General features: G+C 47.0%; 1 protein-coding gene across 1 annotated transcript in view; it reads left to right on the forward strand.

The window, feature by feature from the left end:
* CDH13 (cadherin 13) overlaps positions 1-18,265 on the forward strand; it is a 990,441-nt gene that overhangs the window by 897,964 nt on the left and 74,212 nt on the right. Inside the window, exon 10 of the mRNA XM_014842967.3 lies at positions 2,706-2,959. Coding sequence (XP_014698453.1) covers positions 2,706-2,959 — 254 coding nt within the window. The remainder of the gene's footprint in view (positions 1-2,705; positions 2,960-18,265) is intronic.

Here is an 18,265-nt window from a genome sequence, read left to right on the forward strand (position 1 = left end):
TGGCCAGGGAGGTTAGGCCCGGCTCCCGGAGAGAGCCTGCAGTCTGGGCCTGACTGCAGGGGAGTGCGAAGGGCCAGTCCGCTTGCCTTGAGATGAGACTAAGTCTGTGATGTGGTTAAAGCTCCAGAGCCCCCCACAGCATCGGGCTGGATCTGGGCTCCCGCAGAGAGCACCTCCTGCTCCCTATTCCCTCTCTTCTGAGAATGCACCCCCGTAAGTCACAGGTACCAAAACCCTGCCTCAGGCTCTGCTTCCAGACTCTGCTAGAGTCTCGGGGATCCCAGCTAGAGATATGTCGTACACACACACACACACAGCCCTACCATAGGCATACACACATCTAACATAAATATGCACACGCATGCATCTAACACATAAATTCATACATCTAACATAAGTACACACATATACACATTGAATACAAACACACACATATTCTTATCTAACGTAAATGTACATACATACCTATCCAACATATAAAGACACACATTTTTAGCAACACTATTTAAAGGCTGTGTCTGAAAAGGTCAGATTCCCTTCCCTGCAGGATCTCCGACTTCTCTGTGCCCCGATCTGCTCCACTCCATCCGGCTGTACATAGCTCAGCCCTCCTGCTGATGACGCTGGCCTCAAACCCTGGCCCAAATTCTGCTGAGTGTTAAGAGCCCTACAGAGCTACAAACTCAAGAAAACCCTACCCCCTTGGCGTTTCCATCATGGTAGAAAATTCAATTTGGGCTAGATTTGGGATTGCACATTATCAGCGTGTTTAATTCATTTTGCTTCCAGATAGATGTTGTATTCCTGGGAGCTGGTACAGAAGGGACCCTCAGGCTTGCCCAGCCCGGTCTGCCGGGTGCTGGCGTGGGGAGGAGAAGGTTCCAGGGAGACCGGGGGTATCTGTGTCGGTCCTGCTCAGAGTGCCGACCCGCAGGGTTGTCCCCACCCAGCAAGCCAAAGGCCCTTTCCAGACCCTAACTGGGATGAAAAACTGTGTTTTCCAAGTGTGGCAGCTCCCTGGCCCCTGTTTGAAACTTACTTTACTGAGGTTGCATATTTTAGGCATCTTCAGGATGGACAGAGATCTGTTATTAGAAAGGAGGATGGAGTGGTAAATTATTCTTGTGTTACAGGCATGGAAACAGAATATAATTGGATAGCTACTAGGCACCAATAGCTTTGCATCTGTTAGCTCTTAAAAGCCTAATACTAACCCGGCTGGGAGCTGTTCCAGGTGACGAGAGGATCCTGTCTTAATCAGGAAGCACTTCCGAGTCAGCAGTTCCTGTGTGTGTGTGTGCAGTTGCACACGTGTGGAGTGTGCTGTATGCGTGTTAGCTGTAATTGTGATGACAGATGATGTAATTTGCCTGCGCTCATCCCAACTCCACCTGCTGGGTTCCGGATTCTCTCCCTTGCGCCTGCAGGGCTGGGCTCTCTCCCCAGTTTCGCCGTTCTCATCTCTGCCCGCGTTGTCCCATGTCCCTTGCAACCTGTACTGACATTTGCGTGCCTCTAGTTGAGGGTCAATCAACTCTCTTTACTCCCTTTAGTCTTGTCCCTCCAGCAAGAATATCCATTATGTCATGGGTCTTATGAGTTGGCTATTCATTTCCCCAGTAAACATCAGGAAAATAACTTGAAATAAAATGTACCCCATGTCACCTACATGTTTCCCCATGCACCCTCAGTGACAGGTAATGTCACTCCCGCTGCATCTCATGGTTTGGAAAGAGAATGGCCAAGTAAATGTCACCCATGTCATTCTATGATGGGCAGGCCCACCGTATTAATAATGTCTATCGTGAGGTTTCCCTGATGTGATCTGATTTAGTCTACACAGCAGCCAGGGGAGGTAGGGACTACCCCCTTTGCAAAATCACTGAGAGTGGGCCTCACTGGGGCTGCTCATTGGCCCTGGGGGTGGAACGATCCACTGTTGTGTTGGGCTGTGCCAGGCATGGCCATGTCTGTGGTCTCACCACCCTGCCCAGTATATGGCCACAGAGCCCCCAAGTCCTGGTGACAATTGAAACACCCCACACATTTTCAAATGTCCTCAGGTGGGAGGGGCCCAGTGGCTTAACCCCGTGTGTCTAGGCCTCTCAAATCCTTTTCCCTACGTCACACCCTACAGGAAAATGCGCACCTGTGCCAGGGGAGCCTCTGCTGTAAGTGCTATAGGGACCCCAGCCCTTAGACCTCGTGGCAAGTGAGTGGGAAATATTAAAAATGGAGCCTTGGTTTGCCTTTTCCTTTCCATCTCCCATGGTAACAGAGGCAGGGACACCATCAGGCTGACGAAGCCAGGCTGCAGGGCCCCTCATGCACCCGAGCCCCCAAGATTGTCACAGTTGTGTCATTATAGGTCCCAGGTGGGAAGCCTGCTAATGTCGGCGATGCCAGTGAGCCCCCAAGGAGATCTCAGAAGGGAGGCAGGGCCCCGGTTCTGAGGCTCATGTTATGTGTTGTAATTTATTTCTCAACATAAAAAAAAATTCATGCCTTCCATACCTAATTGTGTATCTGTATGTTTCATATTCTTTTTCTTTAAGAGGACGCCAAATTGCATAAAGCTTAGCCCACAAAACCTAGATCCATCCCCGAACATCCCCCTCGGCTCGCGGGAAGTCAGGGGCTTTTGTGCAAAAGCGTCTGCCCCCTGTGATGGGGATGCATGCTGAGGCCCTCTCTCTGCTTTCCAGCCTCTGGACTACGAGATTTCCGCCTTTCACACCCTGCTGATCAAAGTGGAAAACGAGGACCCGCTGGTACCCGATGTCTCCTACGGCCCCAGCTCCACGGCCACCGTCCACATCACCGTCCTGGATGTCAACGAGGGTCCAGTTTTCTACCCGGACCCCATGATGGTGACCAAGCGGGAGAACATCTCTGTGGGCAGCGTGCTGTTGACGGTGAATGCCACGGACCCGGATTCCCTGCAGCATCAAACCATCAGGTGGGTGAGCGGCTCCCTAACCGGAGACGGGAGGCAGGCAGGTGTCGCTCTGCTTTGCTGGTTGTCGGGAGCAAACTACCGTTTAATTAAAGTTGTTAACAGTCTTCGTGTGTGGGAGAGACATGTCATAATGAAGAGTTGGTGGCTGATGGCACCAGGAGATTGGGCTCAGGGGGCCACTGCCCCCGCACCTGACTCCCAGCGGCAGACCAGCTTGGGAGGAAAGTGGCTTCAGAGCTGTGTTCCCAAATGACCAGAAGCGTCTGCCAGCACCAAGCACAGTCCCCTAAGGGAGAGAGAAAGGAGCCACTATAGATGGCCCCTTGCATCTCAGACACTTGACCTGCTTTATTGTTACCACAACTTCATGAGAAAGGTGTTGGCTAACTCCACGTACATACAGATGAGGGTATTACAGAGTCAGAGAGGTTCAGTAACTTGCTCAAGGCTGCCCAGCCTAGCAGCAGAGGAATCAGATGGAAGCAGGGCAATCTGCAGAGTTCCTGCTCTCTGCTGGGAGCCATGGGCTCTGAACTGTCGGAGAGGGAGGAGCAGGTGTGGCCTGGCGCTCAGAAATGGACTGTCCGGGTTGGGTTTTCCACTGATGAATATCAGGCCAAAAAAAAGGTCTTCAAAAATTTCTGTCTGTAAGCTCTGTCCATTGCTTAGAAGGAAGGTATTTTCATAATGAGACTTAATTAAATGGTCATTACCCACAGTGCTGGTGAAGACAAGATGCCCTCGTTGGTACATTGTTTCACTAGAAACTTAAATCAGCATGCAGGGCCAAATGCACACTTGCCTCTGCAAAGAAAGCTATTAATCTCTCTCTTCCACAATCTAATCCTCTTCTCATATGAGGTACGGACAATCAAGCATTAGACACTCTTCTAATAAACATGTGTCTCATTGTCCTGATCTGAAACACCTGAAAATATGTCTCAGTCTTCACATCAGCCACTTCACTGCGGCGCAAGCCAGCAGACGAGCATTAGAAGCTATTTTCCAGTCCCAAAAGGGGATTCAGTTTTACAACAAAACTTTCTGAAATGCCAGATGAACTAGATAAAGGTACGAAATAACACCAAATCCTCTAATAATGTGACTCTGAAATAGCCGTTCTTTTTTTTCCTTTTCTCCTTTTCCCCCCCTTTTCCTGCATGGTATCTGGCAAAGGAAATACGCAATTTAAACCTCAAAGAGAAAGCTTTCCTTAAGTACTTAGATGGGGAAAGCTGTAGCTTAACAGACTGTAAGATAGTTGTACCAATTTAGGACATCCATAGAGGAGCTTAACTGTCATTTTGTGCTTCTACAATAGGAGGTGGAAAAGGCGACTGCTGGGTGGGAAGAAAATGAGTTCAAATGGGTTGATATTGCTAACCTGGAACTCTGCCATTGCTGGGGAGCTTGGGATGCTGCCAGGCACGAAAGTGTCACTGTGAGCGGGAGGGGCAGATGCGATGTCCTGGAGTAGCCTGTCTTCTAAGGTGGGACAGACCTTGGGAGAGGTGGGTCTGTCAGGGTTTTTTATTTAAGAACTGCTCTGGCTGACTTAGACAAAAGGGGGAATTTGCTGGAAGATTCTGTGGATAGTTTATAGAACTGAAGAATATGTTTAGAAGCAGGCCCGAGACAGCACAGGAACTAGGGTGTTGTTGAGTCTCTAGGCAATGGGAACTGACAGGCTGGCACTTCAGGATCTCACATGGAAAATGAACTACCCCAACTACTTTCCATTCGGCGTCCCTCAGCCGTCGGGTCCCATGTCCAGGGGCGAGTCTGCTTTGCCTGAGCTGGAGTCACGAGCCCTCCCAGCTCAGGGCACTTGAGGGTCAACAGAGATGATGTTCTCAGACTTGGCCGCCCACCACGGCGGGCAGGTGATCGAGGACAGAAATTCCATCTGGCAAATGGACTGCGGGGCTTGGAGTACAGTAACAGGCCACACAAAGCAGTCTCAGCAAACTGAGGAGGGGACGGGATTCTTCCAGCCTGGAGAGGGAGGGGGTAGCTGGTGACAGCCAAGACATTGAGGGACGTCAAGGCCAGGACTTGAGCCACAGACAACAGAGACTCAGTTACTGGAACTGGGTGCAAGGGTTCCCCATTTGATCGTGGGCGGGTTGTCAGTGGTGCCCATTGTGTGAGAAAAGGAGGTCAGAGAAAGCAGTTTGTAAAGCACTAGAGGTGAGATTTGTGGGGGAAAGCTGGGATTTAAAAAGCTCTAAGGAGCTTCATGATTCTGCAGCTGGTCATCACAGGTGTGACCTTCAGTCACGAGCTGCCGGCACCCACATCAGAGTGACTTATGCTGAGAATGCATGTCTTGACTCAGGTAATTGAACAATCCATGGGGACTAGGGCAGCCAGCCTGAGAATTCAGGTGCTCAGAATCTAGTCTTTCTCCTCCTCTTGGCTCTGCTCCCCCCGCGTTGGCTTCATCCTCAGCCATATCTGTATAGCTGGAGAGGGACATGGCCACAAGCACCGCCAGTCCTCGGTCCCATCAGCAGAGAGAGATCTTTCCCATCAGTAGCACTAGCACAAGGGCCACGTTCAAGTCTCACTGAGCCGCCCATCTCTGAGCCAAACAGAATGGCAGGAGGATGAATGTGCCCCTGGGTGACTGGCACATGAGCCCCCTGTGGACCCGAGTCCCGTCATGATGGCCTGGAATGGTGGTTTCCCAAAGGAATGCAGGAGCCTCTTCCCAGGAGATGGGAATGGAGGCTGCATCATCAGGGACCATGCAGAGCCACTGTGACCAAGTTCAACTTTGTGAACCCCCTCAGAAAATACAGCTGAATGTGTCTCTGTGGCTGATGTGCCTAAGAGTTCCAGCATTCACAGTTTGGTCTGGCTGAGCAGTGTTGGCACTAATCCCTCTTCCAGCCTTGAGGCAAAGTAAGTGCAGGGGTGTGTATGTGTGTGTGTGTGAGTGAGACACACATTTCTCTCTCTGGCCTGACTCAGACACATTTCTTCCTGCTGGGATCCAGAGTCGCCCAGGAGTGACCCTTTCCCAGCCCGGCACTGACAGGCCATCCCTTCCCCCTTCCTCTCCTGGCGCTGGTTCTGAGCTCATCAAAGGCAGGGATAACCTCACTGACAGGTTGAGCTGTTGTCACAGGAGCTCTTCCGGGAGAAAAGGCTCATTAATTATGTGCAGCCTTTGATCCTGCAAGCTGAGAAGCCTTCTCCCCGAGGGGCTGTGTGTGCAGAGGGTGAGTAGGGCGGTGGTGGGAAGGAAACAGGCTGGGACACGGTTTTCTAATCATCTGCGCTTGGCTCCCCGGAATTCTCAGAAAGACACAATGACCTTGTGAGTGGTGTTGTTCTTGTTGTCTTAATGATTCTTCGAGGAGCAGGCATTGGAAGAGGGAGGAATTTACACCAAGAACTCTTACTTTCATCTCGAGGAGAGCTCTGAGTTTAGCTGACAAAGGCACACGCAGAAAGATACCGTCCCAGCCATCTGCCCCAAACGGTCATGATTCCCGGCAATAGCACTGCCTTGGGCTCTGCAGTCATGCAGGTTACTGTGGGTTATTGTCCCTGTCTCTGTGTGTGTGCGTGACTCTTTGTGTGTCCACCTGTCTTTTTCTCTGTGTCCCTCTCTGTTTGTGCCTATTTCTCTTGGGATCTCCTTTGCTCTGTCCGTTTCTTCCTTGTCTCCCTCTGCCCCTTCCGCCTCCCCACTCTGTCTCTCTGTGCACCTTCCCCTCTCTCTATGTCCATCTTTCTGTCTGGCTCATCCATCTGTTCTCCCCTGTCTGACTCTCTGTTCCTCTCTCCCTCTCTCCTTCCCTCCTCACATTCCTTTTCACTCCTCTCTTCTCTTTCCTCCTCCTTCTTCTTTCTCTTTCTCTCTATCTCTGTCTGTCTCTGTCTCTCCCCATCTCCCACCATCTCTATCTCTATCAATATTTCATTTCAAGCTTCCCTGTGACTCAGCTCCAGGAACCCCATTTCGTCTCAAATGACTAACCAGGAACTCAAGGCTTTTTAGCCCAGAGGGAGATGCTCCACTTGACCAGGATCCTGACAGCCGGGTTCAGGTCCTGGCCCGACCTTCACAGGCATTTTGGCCTCCTCCCTGAGCGTGGGCTCCTTTCCTTGTCAGAACAGGAAACCTCCCCCACTACAGACCCCCACAAAACTTAGGAACTCACTTCTAACTAATTCCTGGTCCTGTCTTCGATGATGAAAAGCACATCTCAAGCACAGCCATTTCACTGCCGGCCACTGCCAGACACCCTTTTATCTCACCGGGGACCGTTAAATCAGCGGAAGGCGCCTTGATCTCCCAGAAGCCTGTAACTCTAAAGACAGGAGGCGTCCAGGCAACAGGGTGAATATCCTCACTAAAAAGCCTGCATTAAAACTTGTTAAAAAGCCCATCGCATTGTGCTCTTAGCCAAATCAAAACGGACAGCTGCAAGCTAGTGGCAGATGAAATTCTTCTTTTTAACGACTTGTATCTTCTTATCCTTATTATATAGTTAAGACAGTTCATGGAGGAAACTTTTGAGAAGGCAGTTAAGAATAAAGAAGATAATAAAAAATCTGTAATCATTCCACCCAAGGAAATCCCTTTTTAACAACGTGGGTATGTCTCCTTCAATCGCCTGTGAATACTTCCCTTTCTTTTTTTGAGGAAGATTAGCCCTGAGCTAACTGCCACCAATACTCCTCTCTTTGCTGAGGAAGACTGGCCCTGAGCTAACATCTGTGCCCATCTTCCTCTACTTTATATGTGGGACACCTAACCACAGCATGGCTTGACAAGCGGTGCCATGTCCGCACCTGGGATCCGAACCGGCAAACCCCGGGCTGCTGAGGCAAAACATGCGCACTTTGCTGCACCACCGGGCCGGCCTCGGTACTTCCCTTTCTTATTATCAAAATTGGCCCGCATCACCCGCCCTATTTTGGAACCTGCCATTTTTACTTCCCAGTATATATGGAGAACAGCTTTCCAGGTCAAGAAATAGCCATTATTTTTAATCACTGGATAATATTCTATTATTCTATTACATGGATATACTCATTTATTTATTCATTCCCTTGTTGATAGATATTTACAATGTTTCCAATAGTACGCAATTACTTTTTTAAAAGGTCAGTGGACATGCTTGTAGCTAAATTATTTAATGCATTGTTGATTTTTTAAAGAATTTTCTGAAAATTCTTTGCTTGAGCAAAAGTATTGATACTGTTAATGCTTTTTGTCTTACGAAGAATTCTTTGGTTTTTATACCTTAGCAACCAAATGTGTATTTTTCCCTTAAGGTTTGAATTGATGTCATGGTTAGGAAGTTTCTCTGCTCCAAGGTCGTGTGAATATTGACATCTTCTAAAACAGAGCTGGTTCCCACAACACACAATGACAATAAAACTCGCTTCGGCCTTCAGAGTAGAGCTTGCCTCCACACACATAAGACAGACAGGAAGCAGGCATTTTTCCATGACATTTTAGTGTCTCTAATGAGGAGCAGGCTCATGTATCTGAACTTGTCAGCTAATTATTGTCAGACAGAGCAGCTTAGTGATAATTATACTAAAATGGAAATGACTGCATTTGCCCAATCTTCTCCAACAGTGAAGTGAATAACAGGGACTAACCCTTGCCCCTGATCTCTTGATTTGGTTACTTTGAGAAGGCAATCGGCCGCTCAATCATTTTGAACAGACCGAGAGGACTTATTTCATTCTCTTAACAATCAGGGGATTTCTGTTGAGGCAACCTAGTAGCGATTCCTACTCGGATCGTTTTTCAGACAGAACGCATCTTGTCCAAGGTCTGTAGTAAACAACTTTGCAGCACAGGCTTCTGCCTACACATTGAGTATATAAGATATGTGTGCAGGAAAAATATTGTCCCTGCTCATGTAAAATTACCTATCACTGCTCAGCATTTTTTGGAAAGGACCATTCTTCCAGGGAGCTCTGCCAGTGTGTGTGGAGCAGCACTGTATCTGTGAGGAGTGAGTTTGGCTGTATATAAGAGGAAAATTCAAATGACAGTGGCTCAGAGAAGACAGAAGTCTATGTTTTTTCTCGCATAAAATAAGTCTAGAGTAGGCTTGGCAGTCCAGAGCTTGTATGGCAGTTCCACGAGCTGCCGGGGGCCCAGGTTCCTTCCTGCTCACCATTCGACCACATCTAGACTGGTGCTCTCTTCCTCATGGACCGTTATGGTTGCTGGTGCTCCAACCTTCATATCAACAGTCCAGACAGTAGGATGGAGAAAGGGGAAAAAGAAAGATGTCTCCTGTCTTTTAAGGAGACTTCCTGGAAGGAATATCCTGGGAGGATATTGTGAAGTAACTGGAAGTTTCTACCATGGGCACCTTTGGGGTTTGAACCATTCTGTGAAATAAACTATAGGGTAAATGTTTAAAAAATGAAAACATGCCATGATATTAGATTTTTACACAATCAAAATAATAGATAATTGTGTTACTAAGGACAACTGCTTGAAAAAAGCCCAAGGATTATAGTTACCCATTCATTCCTTTACTGAATTCATTTCATGGTATTTATTTAGAGCCTGCATGGGCCTGACATTGCTAGGTGCTGTGTGTTCACTCCTGAAAGAAACGGTCTCTGCCTACAGCCTCCGGGGAGCTTACAATCACAACAGCAAGAGCGTTTGCTGCAAAGGATGATGCCCCCAGGAAAGAAGGAAGAGGCAGGGAGGAAGGGAAAGGAAGGAAGAAAACAAATTGCTTCCTTGGGAAAGAAGAACTAGTGGTTCCCAGCTGGGGAGAAAGAGCCAAGCAACAGAAATGGTTTATTTCCAAGCATCGTTATAGTCTCATTTGTCAACAGGTTCCTGAATTCCCCAGAAACCCTGCTGCCCCATACCTTTGTGCTGGTCTGTGCCTCCTGCGAGCTGGGTGCCAGACCAAGGTAGGCAAAGATTTCCACAGTTCCCTGGAGACACGTATTTTGAGAGTGATGACAGTACTATTGCTAGTACTATAACTAAATTGCCTAACATTTTTACATAAAAGTTTACGAAAGGGCTGGGCTGGTGGCATAGTGGTTAAGTTCGTGCACTCCGCTTCGGTGGCTCCTGGTTCCTGGGTTCAGATCCCAGGCACGGACCTACACACCATTTGTCAACCCACACAGTGGCAGAGTCCAACATACAAAATAGAGGAAGACTGGCACAGATGTTAGCTCAGGGCTAATCTTCCTCACCAAAAAAAAAAAAAAAATTCTACCAAAAACTCTGTCACCCAAGTCTTATTTAATTCTCACAACCACCCTGCAAATGAGAAATTATGTCTCCCTTTTTGCTGAGGAGGAAAGCATAACCTCCCTGAGCTTCAGTTTATGGAGGGAGAACATGGGAGTGAGGTGTGCGGTGGCTGTGATGAGAACTTCTGGTGCTGCATTCCCCACCACTGCGCCCGCCCCCTACATCCTTCTAATGTTGGTTTAGGCACTACCTCCACAGGGAGCCTTCCCCGCCCTTCACGCTACACTCCCGGGCTTTCTCGACAGCTAACATAACCCCCATCACCCTTTACTGTTATTCGTGACTTAATTGTTCATCTTCCTCCTAGATTTCAGGCTCTGTGGGTAACACTCATGTTTATCTCCTTCCCTCAGAAAGCACCAGGGCCTCATCAGTACAATTTAGTTAGTTAAGCACTTTAGATCCAGCACCAAGACTTTCAAACTTTCCGGGGGCCTAAAAACGTCAGGGACCTGTACATATAACCTATTGTCTCTGAAATTTGAAAACAGCAAAATTGGAATTAATAAATACTGAGTGTCCCTAGCACTGGGATAACTTTAGCAGGTTAAATTTAATATTGGCAAAAATGTCTTTACATTTGCAACACGTTTGTAGATCTCACCTTGCAGGAATGTCTGAGTAGGCACTGGAGAAATCATAAGGAATTATTAATAGAATATTCCTGGTAGCCAAATAACTCCATAAACAAAAGTATAAAAGTCATTTCAGAAATTTTCCAGGAAAAAAATGTATTTGCAAGGTGGACATATTTCAGTATGTTTGCTATGACTTGAGAAGAGGCCACCATAGACAGAGAAAATTCTTAGAGGCTCGAAGGTCTTCAGACAGCCCGAGCCCAGCGCTGGGCCTGGCATATGGAAGTGCTCAGTAAATAGATGGATTAATGCCCGCTGGTGGTGGGTTGTCTGTGTGCAAGTGTGCTTGTGCATAAGCAGACATAGTTCATTGTTGTTACTATTATTTTCATCTTCAAACATTGACGAGTGTCTACCAGCCGTGAAAACATCCGCACATGGCCTTGTTGTACAGCAGTCCCAGGAGGCAGGCCCAAGAGGGACAGACAGGCCCCTCCCTGGGCGGTCCAGGTCCGTGAAAGTTCCACTATAGAGCCGTGGCCACCAGCCAGCTCTCCTTCCAAAGCCTTGATCCAAATTGACCCTTTCTTTGAACACGGAATATCTGAATCAGATCCAAGTTAGATCCTCATCTCTCTGGAAACGACGGCCGACTTTGTCCTGATTTCTCTGGGTGTTTTTAAAGTCATTTCCCTCTTCCTCATCCTTCAGACTTTGAGTGTCTTTAACTCATGGGCTCAAACTGGTACAGAATGCAACGTGCAAGGATGAACATTCAGCCCCACAGATTTGTTAAAATCCCCGATTTTGGTTTTTGGTGGTCTTCCTGTGAGGCATCAAGCCCTTCTCTTAAACGCCTTACTTAATCTAATATTGGAGCCCATTCAAAGGAAATCATAAAAAATGGTGGGAAATCGGGCAAAACTCATCGACTGGCCATGGGACATTTTGTTCCGTATCTTCTGAGACCTTTGGAAGTAGATGGCAAAAACCAGTTCACTTGAAAATTCAGATTTTCTCATCACTGGCATTCGCAGAAGTACAGAGGTTCAAAATGTACAGAAGTTTACCATTTGTTGGGAGGGTAAAGGAGCGTTTCAAACTCCTTTTTTGAAAAAACTAGATTTGAAAACCAGATTTAAGAGTTTAATTTGGGGTAACTCCCACCTTTTAAATTTTAATCAGAAGTTAAAGACCAAATAATAACATTTCTACCTGGGGAAATTAAGAGAAGAGCCGCCTTTACTAAAATATATTATTAACACTTCATCTTAATTATATGTGGTTACTGACCTCAATAATGGGATTTGGGGTGAGGCCATTTCTGGTTTTGGGGTTTTTTTTTTTAATGAGTTATTTCCTTCTTGAGTCGACAAATACAGAGCTTGAAATGTAAATGAATTGTTCACAGTGGTGCCTTTATAATTTTTAATTAAAATGATGTTCTTCCATTGGAAGTTTCTGGTGGCAATAGATTTCATTGCCTGCTCTGCTGTAGAATTTTTAATTATTTATGTAAATATATTAGCACAGCTCACTCTTGTTTTTGGTGGTCAGATTTTCTGTTATGAAGATGCCAGTAAGAAACAAGGTCTAATAAGTTAAGCAACTGAATTTTTAAAAACTTAACATCTTCAAAGGCTGAAAATAGAATTCTGACTTTTATAATGATCCAGAGATGGAAGATTTTCATTATCAACTTCAATTAGAGGTGCTCAGTTTGGTTAATAAGAACCTGCTCACCATTTGGATAAAGAGTTGCAAGGTTATTTTACAACTCAAGCACTTTTTTAAAATCCATCTACATATGTTGTTATAAATTTGCCATGGGCCAGGCTTTCATTATTGAAAACACGGTTTCGAATTGATTATATTTGAATATAATTATGATGGTCATTCTTGTCAGCCTGAGAAAATAATTCTCAGAACCAATATAGAAAATGTAGACAAATGTCCATATTGTTTCTTGCCCAATGCTGTTAAATCTGCTTAGCTGTTGTTTTTTTTTCTTTAATAAGGCTTTTAAAATAGATGAGGATTGCTACACAGTCTACCAATATAGCATTGGTTGAAAAAGCCGCACGTTTCAGGATTGCAGCAGAAATCAGTCAGTTAGGGAAACTAGCTGATTTATTTTATGATCTCAGTTCGTCTGTCAATCATCAACACTAGGTCCCCAATGAACACATCTCGGGGTCTCCTAATGGGCTTCGAATGGCATTAGCACTGACATGAGGAACGCACCCCTAGGCAGGAGTCACGTAACTAATTCAAGAAATGTGTTTCGTCATCTGCTCCCAGTTTGATCTCCAAATGAGTCTCGAAGTTTGTGTTTTCAACTGATGAGATGCTACGGTTCTCCTTTATGGTTAATTTGGGGGCTCCTCGTATCTTCTAGCGGTGTGGGCAGAAATCTCACGGTGAGATCAGACCTTACACAGCCGGCTTCAACCAGCCTCGGAGCACGTGTGAGGGCCACACACGTAAAACATGGCCTCTGGGTATGGACTAGGATTAGGATGCGATAAGCCACCCCTTCAATCATTGACTCGTTCATTCCACAAATGTTTAATGATCACCTATAATACACTGGGCCCTTTTCTAGGCATTGGGGATCCAGCAGCAGAAACAGTTAAAAAATGTCAGTCATCATGGAGGGATCAAGGAAGGACTCACTGATGACATGACAATTCAGTAAAGAATTGAAGGAGGCGAGGGGTGAGCCATGCAGGTGTCTGGGAAGAGTGGGTCAAGCAGGGGAAATAACAGGAGCAAAGGCCCTGAGGCAGGTGTGCAGAGGTGTGAGATGTAGGGGGGTCAGTGTGCCTGGTGCTCAGTGAGCAATGCGGGAGGTGAGAGGTGAGAGACGAGGTCGGAGGTGCATGGAGTGAAGCTTTTACTCTGAATAAGATGAGGAGTTCAACACTCTGGTGGTTTTAGAAGAAAGTTGGTCGGGAGCGATTAGGTAAGGGAGAAGACCAGTGTGGAGGGGCTGCAATAATCCAGCCGGGAGGTGGTGTGGGTTTGGACTTGGTGGTAGCAGTGCAAACAGTGAGAAGCAGGCAGGTACTGGATCTGTTTGGAAGGTGATGGCAATAGGGATTTGCTTACCGATTGTGTGTGTGTGTGTGTGAAAGAGAGAGGGTGGGAGGGGGGAGGGGAGTGAAGGTTGGCTCCAAGGTTTTTGTTCTAAACAGTTGGAAGAACAGGGTGGATATTAAGGGGAGCGCGCTCACTAGAAAAGCAAGCTGGGGGAGGGGGAGCATCAGAACTCGATCTTGATCACACTCAGTTTGAGACGGAGATGGGAGCAGGTGACCTGGATAGCAGGGAGGGTCCGGGCTAGACATAAAAGTCTGGGTGTTGTCCACAGGAAGACGGGGTTTCAATCCCTCAGCCTTTGAGATCTCCCAAGAGGTGAGAGAAGGTAGAAAAGAAAGGAGGCCCCGGGGTGGAGCCCTGGGATGCTCGAACATGCCGAGGAGTGGCCGTGACTGGCGTGTTTGACGTGAGGCACTGCTTTCTGAGGATGACTGAGCCAGCGCGAACTCTTAAGCAGCAGATCCAGAGTCCATGCAGGTGCTGCTTCCTTGGGCCCCAGGGTGGAGTGGACACTCATCCAGGAGTTGATCGGCCCTGCACTGGCCTGGCTCTGTCCATCTCCTTCTCTTCTGCCGTCAGCATGGTGGGCCTCCTCCTCTGGTCAAGTTTCCTAATGCAGCCTCTTTCTTATACCACACTGATGTGCTCATAGTTACAACAGAGTAGCTGGCATTTACTTTGTCCCAGATACTGTTCTCCATGGCTTAGACATACAATCACCTCTAATTTCACAACAACCCTGCCAGGAAGTGCTGCAATTAGCCCATTTCACAGGTGAGGACAATGAGGCTCAGGGAGATTCAGGGACTTGCCCAAGGTCCCACGGATTCACGCGCAGGAGATCTGATTGCAAGACAGAGCTTTGCACCCCTGTGCTCTTCACCTCCTGAACCTGCTGAAGTCGGAGAAGCTCAGTGTGCGAGGACAAATGAACCTCCAGCTGCCTCTGTCACACAGGTTTTTCCACTTACTTCTCTCAGGCCCACTTCCCTGTGCCTCCTATTCAGATGGTGCCTTAGAGAGAACAAGGCTCCCTCATAAAATCACTTCCTAATATTGCAAACTTATCATAGGAGATGAGAAAACCTCCAACCTGGAAGATGTGTGTTCTCATCGTCAACGGATGCAGAGGAAGCAGACCTTGACTTTTCATTTCATCAGAGACTCGGTCTTGTCTCCAGAGGCTGCCCTGGAAAGGGGCTGCCCCACTCTCATCAGGGCTCATAAAGAGAAGCAGCCCAGCCCAGTGGCTCTGTGGCTCTCACTGCCAGTCTAGAGCCAGACCTCCTGGGCTCAAATCCCCGTTCATCCATTTTCCAAATGTGTAACCTTGGGCAGATATTTAACTTCTCTGTGCCTGAGTTTCCTCACTTGAAACATAGGGGAAATAATATCTAGGTTATAGAGTCACTGTGAAGGATAAGCCAGATAATTCAGATAAGAGGCTCAGAGCACGGTGCCTGGCACACAGTAGGCACTTAATTATTAACTGATTAATAAGATGATCATTCTTAGTGAAGAGTGTAACAGGTAGCCATTCTCTAAAGGTGGCTCTTCGAGAATGAAAGGAGGGTTTTCCCAGAAGAAAATCCATGCTCTTTGTGCTCTGTGCACTTATAATGAAGCAAGTCTAGGCAAACACTCAGGGATGTTAGTGAAAGTCAGTCACAGCTCCCTGGAGTGATGATGCTTCCACCTTCGCTCTGCTGGTGGTCCACAAGCCAGCCCGAGGCATCTCCCTGCTAAAATGTCATGATGCCAGTCTCTTCCCCACTGCTGGAAAAACTGAAGGGAGCAAATAGAAGTTTCTGAATATTAAGCTTTGTCATCTGCCATTTGCTTGCCTCCAAATGCAAGCTCAGAGATGACAGAGCAAATGGGTGCACAGTGAGCCATTGTTAAAGATCAGATCAGACAACTGACTTTTGAAGTTTTGCAGCTTGGCTTTTTGGCGGGCAGGTATGCTGGATTTTGCAGCCTTTCTAGAGCATACATGTAACATAGGCAATTCTTCTGCTGGTAAATCTGTTTCTGGTTTGGGCATCAGGATTAAATTTATCAATATTTTAAGATGCTTGGCAAAGCATATGATGCCATAATAACACCATGACTTGCAGAGACTCTGTAACCCAAACAAATTTAGGATCTGGTTGAATGTTTGAAGCGAGATGAAGCGAAAGAGACCATTACCTATGAGCAAAAGGAGACATTACAATTCAGAACCTCTAATTATTTCTAGTCCAGTGTCTGTCAGGATCCTTGGGTGCAAGCAACAGAAACCAGCATCGGCTAGATTAAGTGGGATAAAATAAGAATTTACTAGATTGGTGTCGGAGATTCTAGAATGGACAGGAGGCCAGAGGATAAGCTGGGAAAAAGAGAGTGGCCGCTAAATAGAACTCAGGAGGGGAGGCAGGAGGGGCTACTACAAAGAGAACAGCCTGATTCTCATGTCACACTTCCCACGCCGTGAACGTGGACTCCATCCCCACACCCCCCACATCACTCACTGAAGAGCGTCCGATTTACTGGAGCAAAATTGCGTGTCCCATATCCACTCCTGCTGCTCTGTGCCAGAATGGGTGTGGGTTGCTGCCTCCTGCTACCAACACTGAACAAAACAGGGGTTTGTCCAAAAGGAAGCCTGGGATGCTATGAGGAATAATGGAGGATGATGAGCAGCCAGAAATGACAAACGTCCCCTCCAAACCCCTTCCACAAATTTGCGTGTTCCACAGTGCCTGAGACAACCGCCTGCAGCAGACTTTCAGGCTGCAGCCACCCCAGTAGCAGTCTGTGAGGATGGGTCCTTGTGACATGAGGGACAAACCTTTGTACATTCAATGATTGCACTGAGAGCATCTCTGTCTCAGAACAGAAACCAGCATCAAACACAGGTGACAGGGGGCAGAGGCCAGGTCGAGCTTCACGGGGCACTGAGGGTAAGGAAGGATGCAGAGCAGGAAGTATGGCCTGTGGTGGAGGGAGGTGAGGCCCTGGGCAGACGCTCAGGACAGGACAAGGCGCACTACCCCAGACCTCCCACCAGGGCTGGTACTCAGGTGAGGTGAGCGGTGAGCGAGGCACCCCTCTCGGGCGCAACCTCTAAGTGGGTGCCAAAAAACTCAACCATCAAGACAGGTAATCTTTGAATGCAATATTTTTTTTAAAACTCAAAATTAATGCAAAAACTCATGATAAACAAAATATCAAATTTTAAAGTAAGGTTGGTTCAGTGTAACTGATTTCTCCTTTTGCGTCCAGCTCTAATATGACTCAGCATAGCACTGCGAAATCCACTTGTCCACTTTTGACCCATTTCTCCTGTAAATTTAAAGGGTGGCATCAGAAATGCTCTGTGACTCTGCGGTTCCCAAAAGCAGGAGTGAAAGTGTGTTCAGCCAAAAAATAGGCTGCACGGAAGATCCTCTGTGCCAGGTACGGGCCTGCGTCCTGGTGGACCAGGCGAGGGTAGATGGCCTTTCTGCAGGAGTTAGAAGTGGCGGGTGAACTGTGACCCCTCCCAGATGTGGAAATACACAGCTGGGCTCCAAAGAAAAGGAAGAGAAATCTGTGGATTAAAGAAAAGCTAGAGTATAAAATATTTGTGTTTAAAATGTTTAGAGAAAAAGAATAGGAACCATGAATGAAATATAGAACATAATGAAACAGAAAAGACAAATGTGAAAAATAGCTATAATGACTGAAATTCCGATCATGCATCATCTCGTTAATACTTTGGGCCCTGCTGAATTGGGTGTGGTCATCTCTGTTCTATAGATGAGGAACAGAAGTACCATAATATACTGAATGGTCCAAGAGTTTGTGAGTGGAAGGGATGGAATTCAACTTGAGATATATTTATGCCAAAGAATTTTTTAACAGGAAAGCACTTCTTTCTTTTATTTTGCAAGAGGAGAAATGTCATTTAAAAAAAATCTGCACCCAGTAGAAACTATAGGTTCTTTAAGCTCCCATAAAGTTTCTTTAAAATTCTCTTCGAGTTGGGACCTTTATTTCATCAACTCAGCTGAGGGTCAGTGTTCAGAGGGGCAGTTTCGTCTCTGTTCTCCATTCACTCGAATTCTTTGTGTCTGGGACTTCTTTTGAAGTCTGTAAAGATAGGAGGACCAGGGGCTCCAATAGGGTGAGAAGAACATGAAAAGATGGCCTTCGGAGCCCACACTGGCATCCATCTGTGCGTCCTTCATGGAACGCCCACAAATGAGCTGCTCCCTGGGGATGGAAATGAACTCTGCTCTTAGCAGCTGCCAACAAGCATCTATGGGTGAGTGATTACAGTTTGATGTTTTGCCCTGAACGTCTAAAATTTAAACATCATTAGCTCAAAAA

The sequence above is a fragment of the Equus asinus genome, chromosome 28 (assembly GCF_041296235.1).
Source record: "Equus asinus isolate D_3611 breed Donkey chromosome 28, EquAss-T2T_v2, whole genome shotgun sequence".
Taxonomy (NCBI): domain Eukaryota; kingdom Metazoa; phylum Chordata; class Mammalia; order Perissodactyla; family Equidae; genus Equus; species Equus asinus.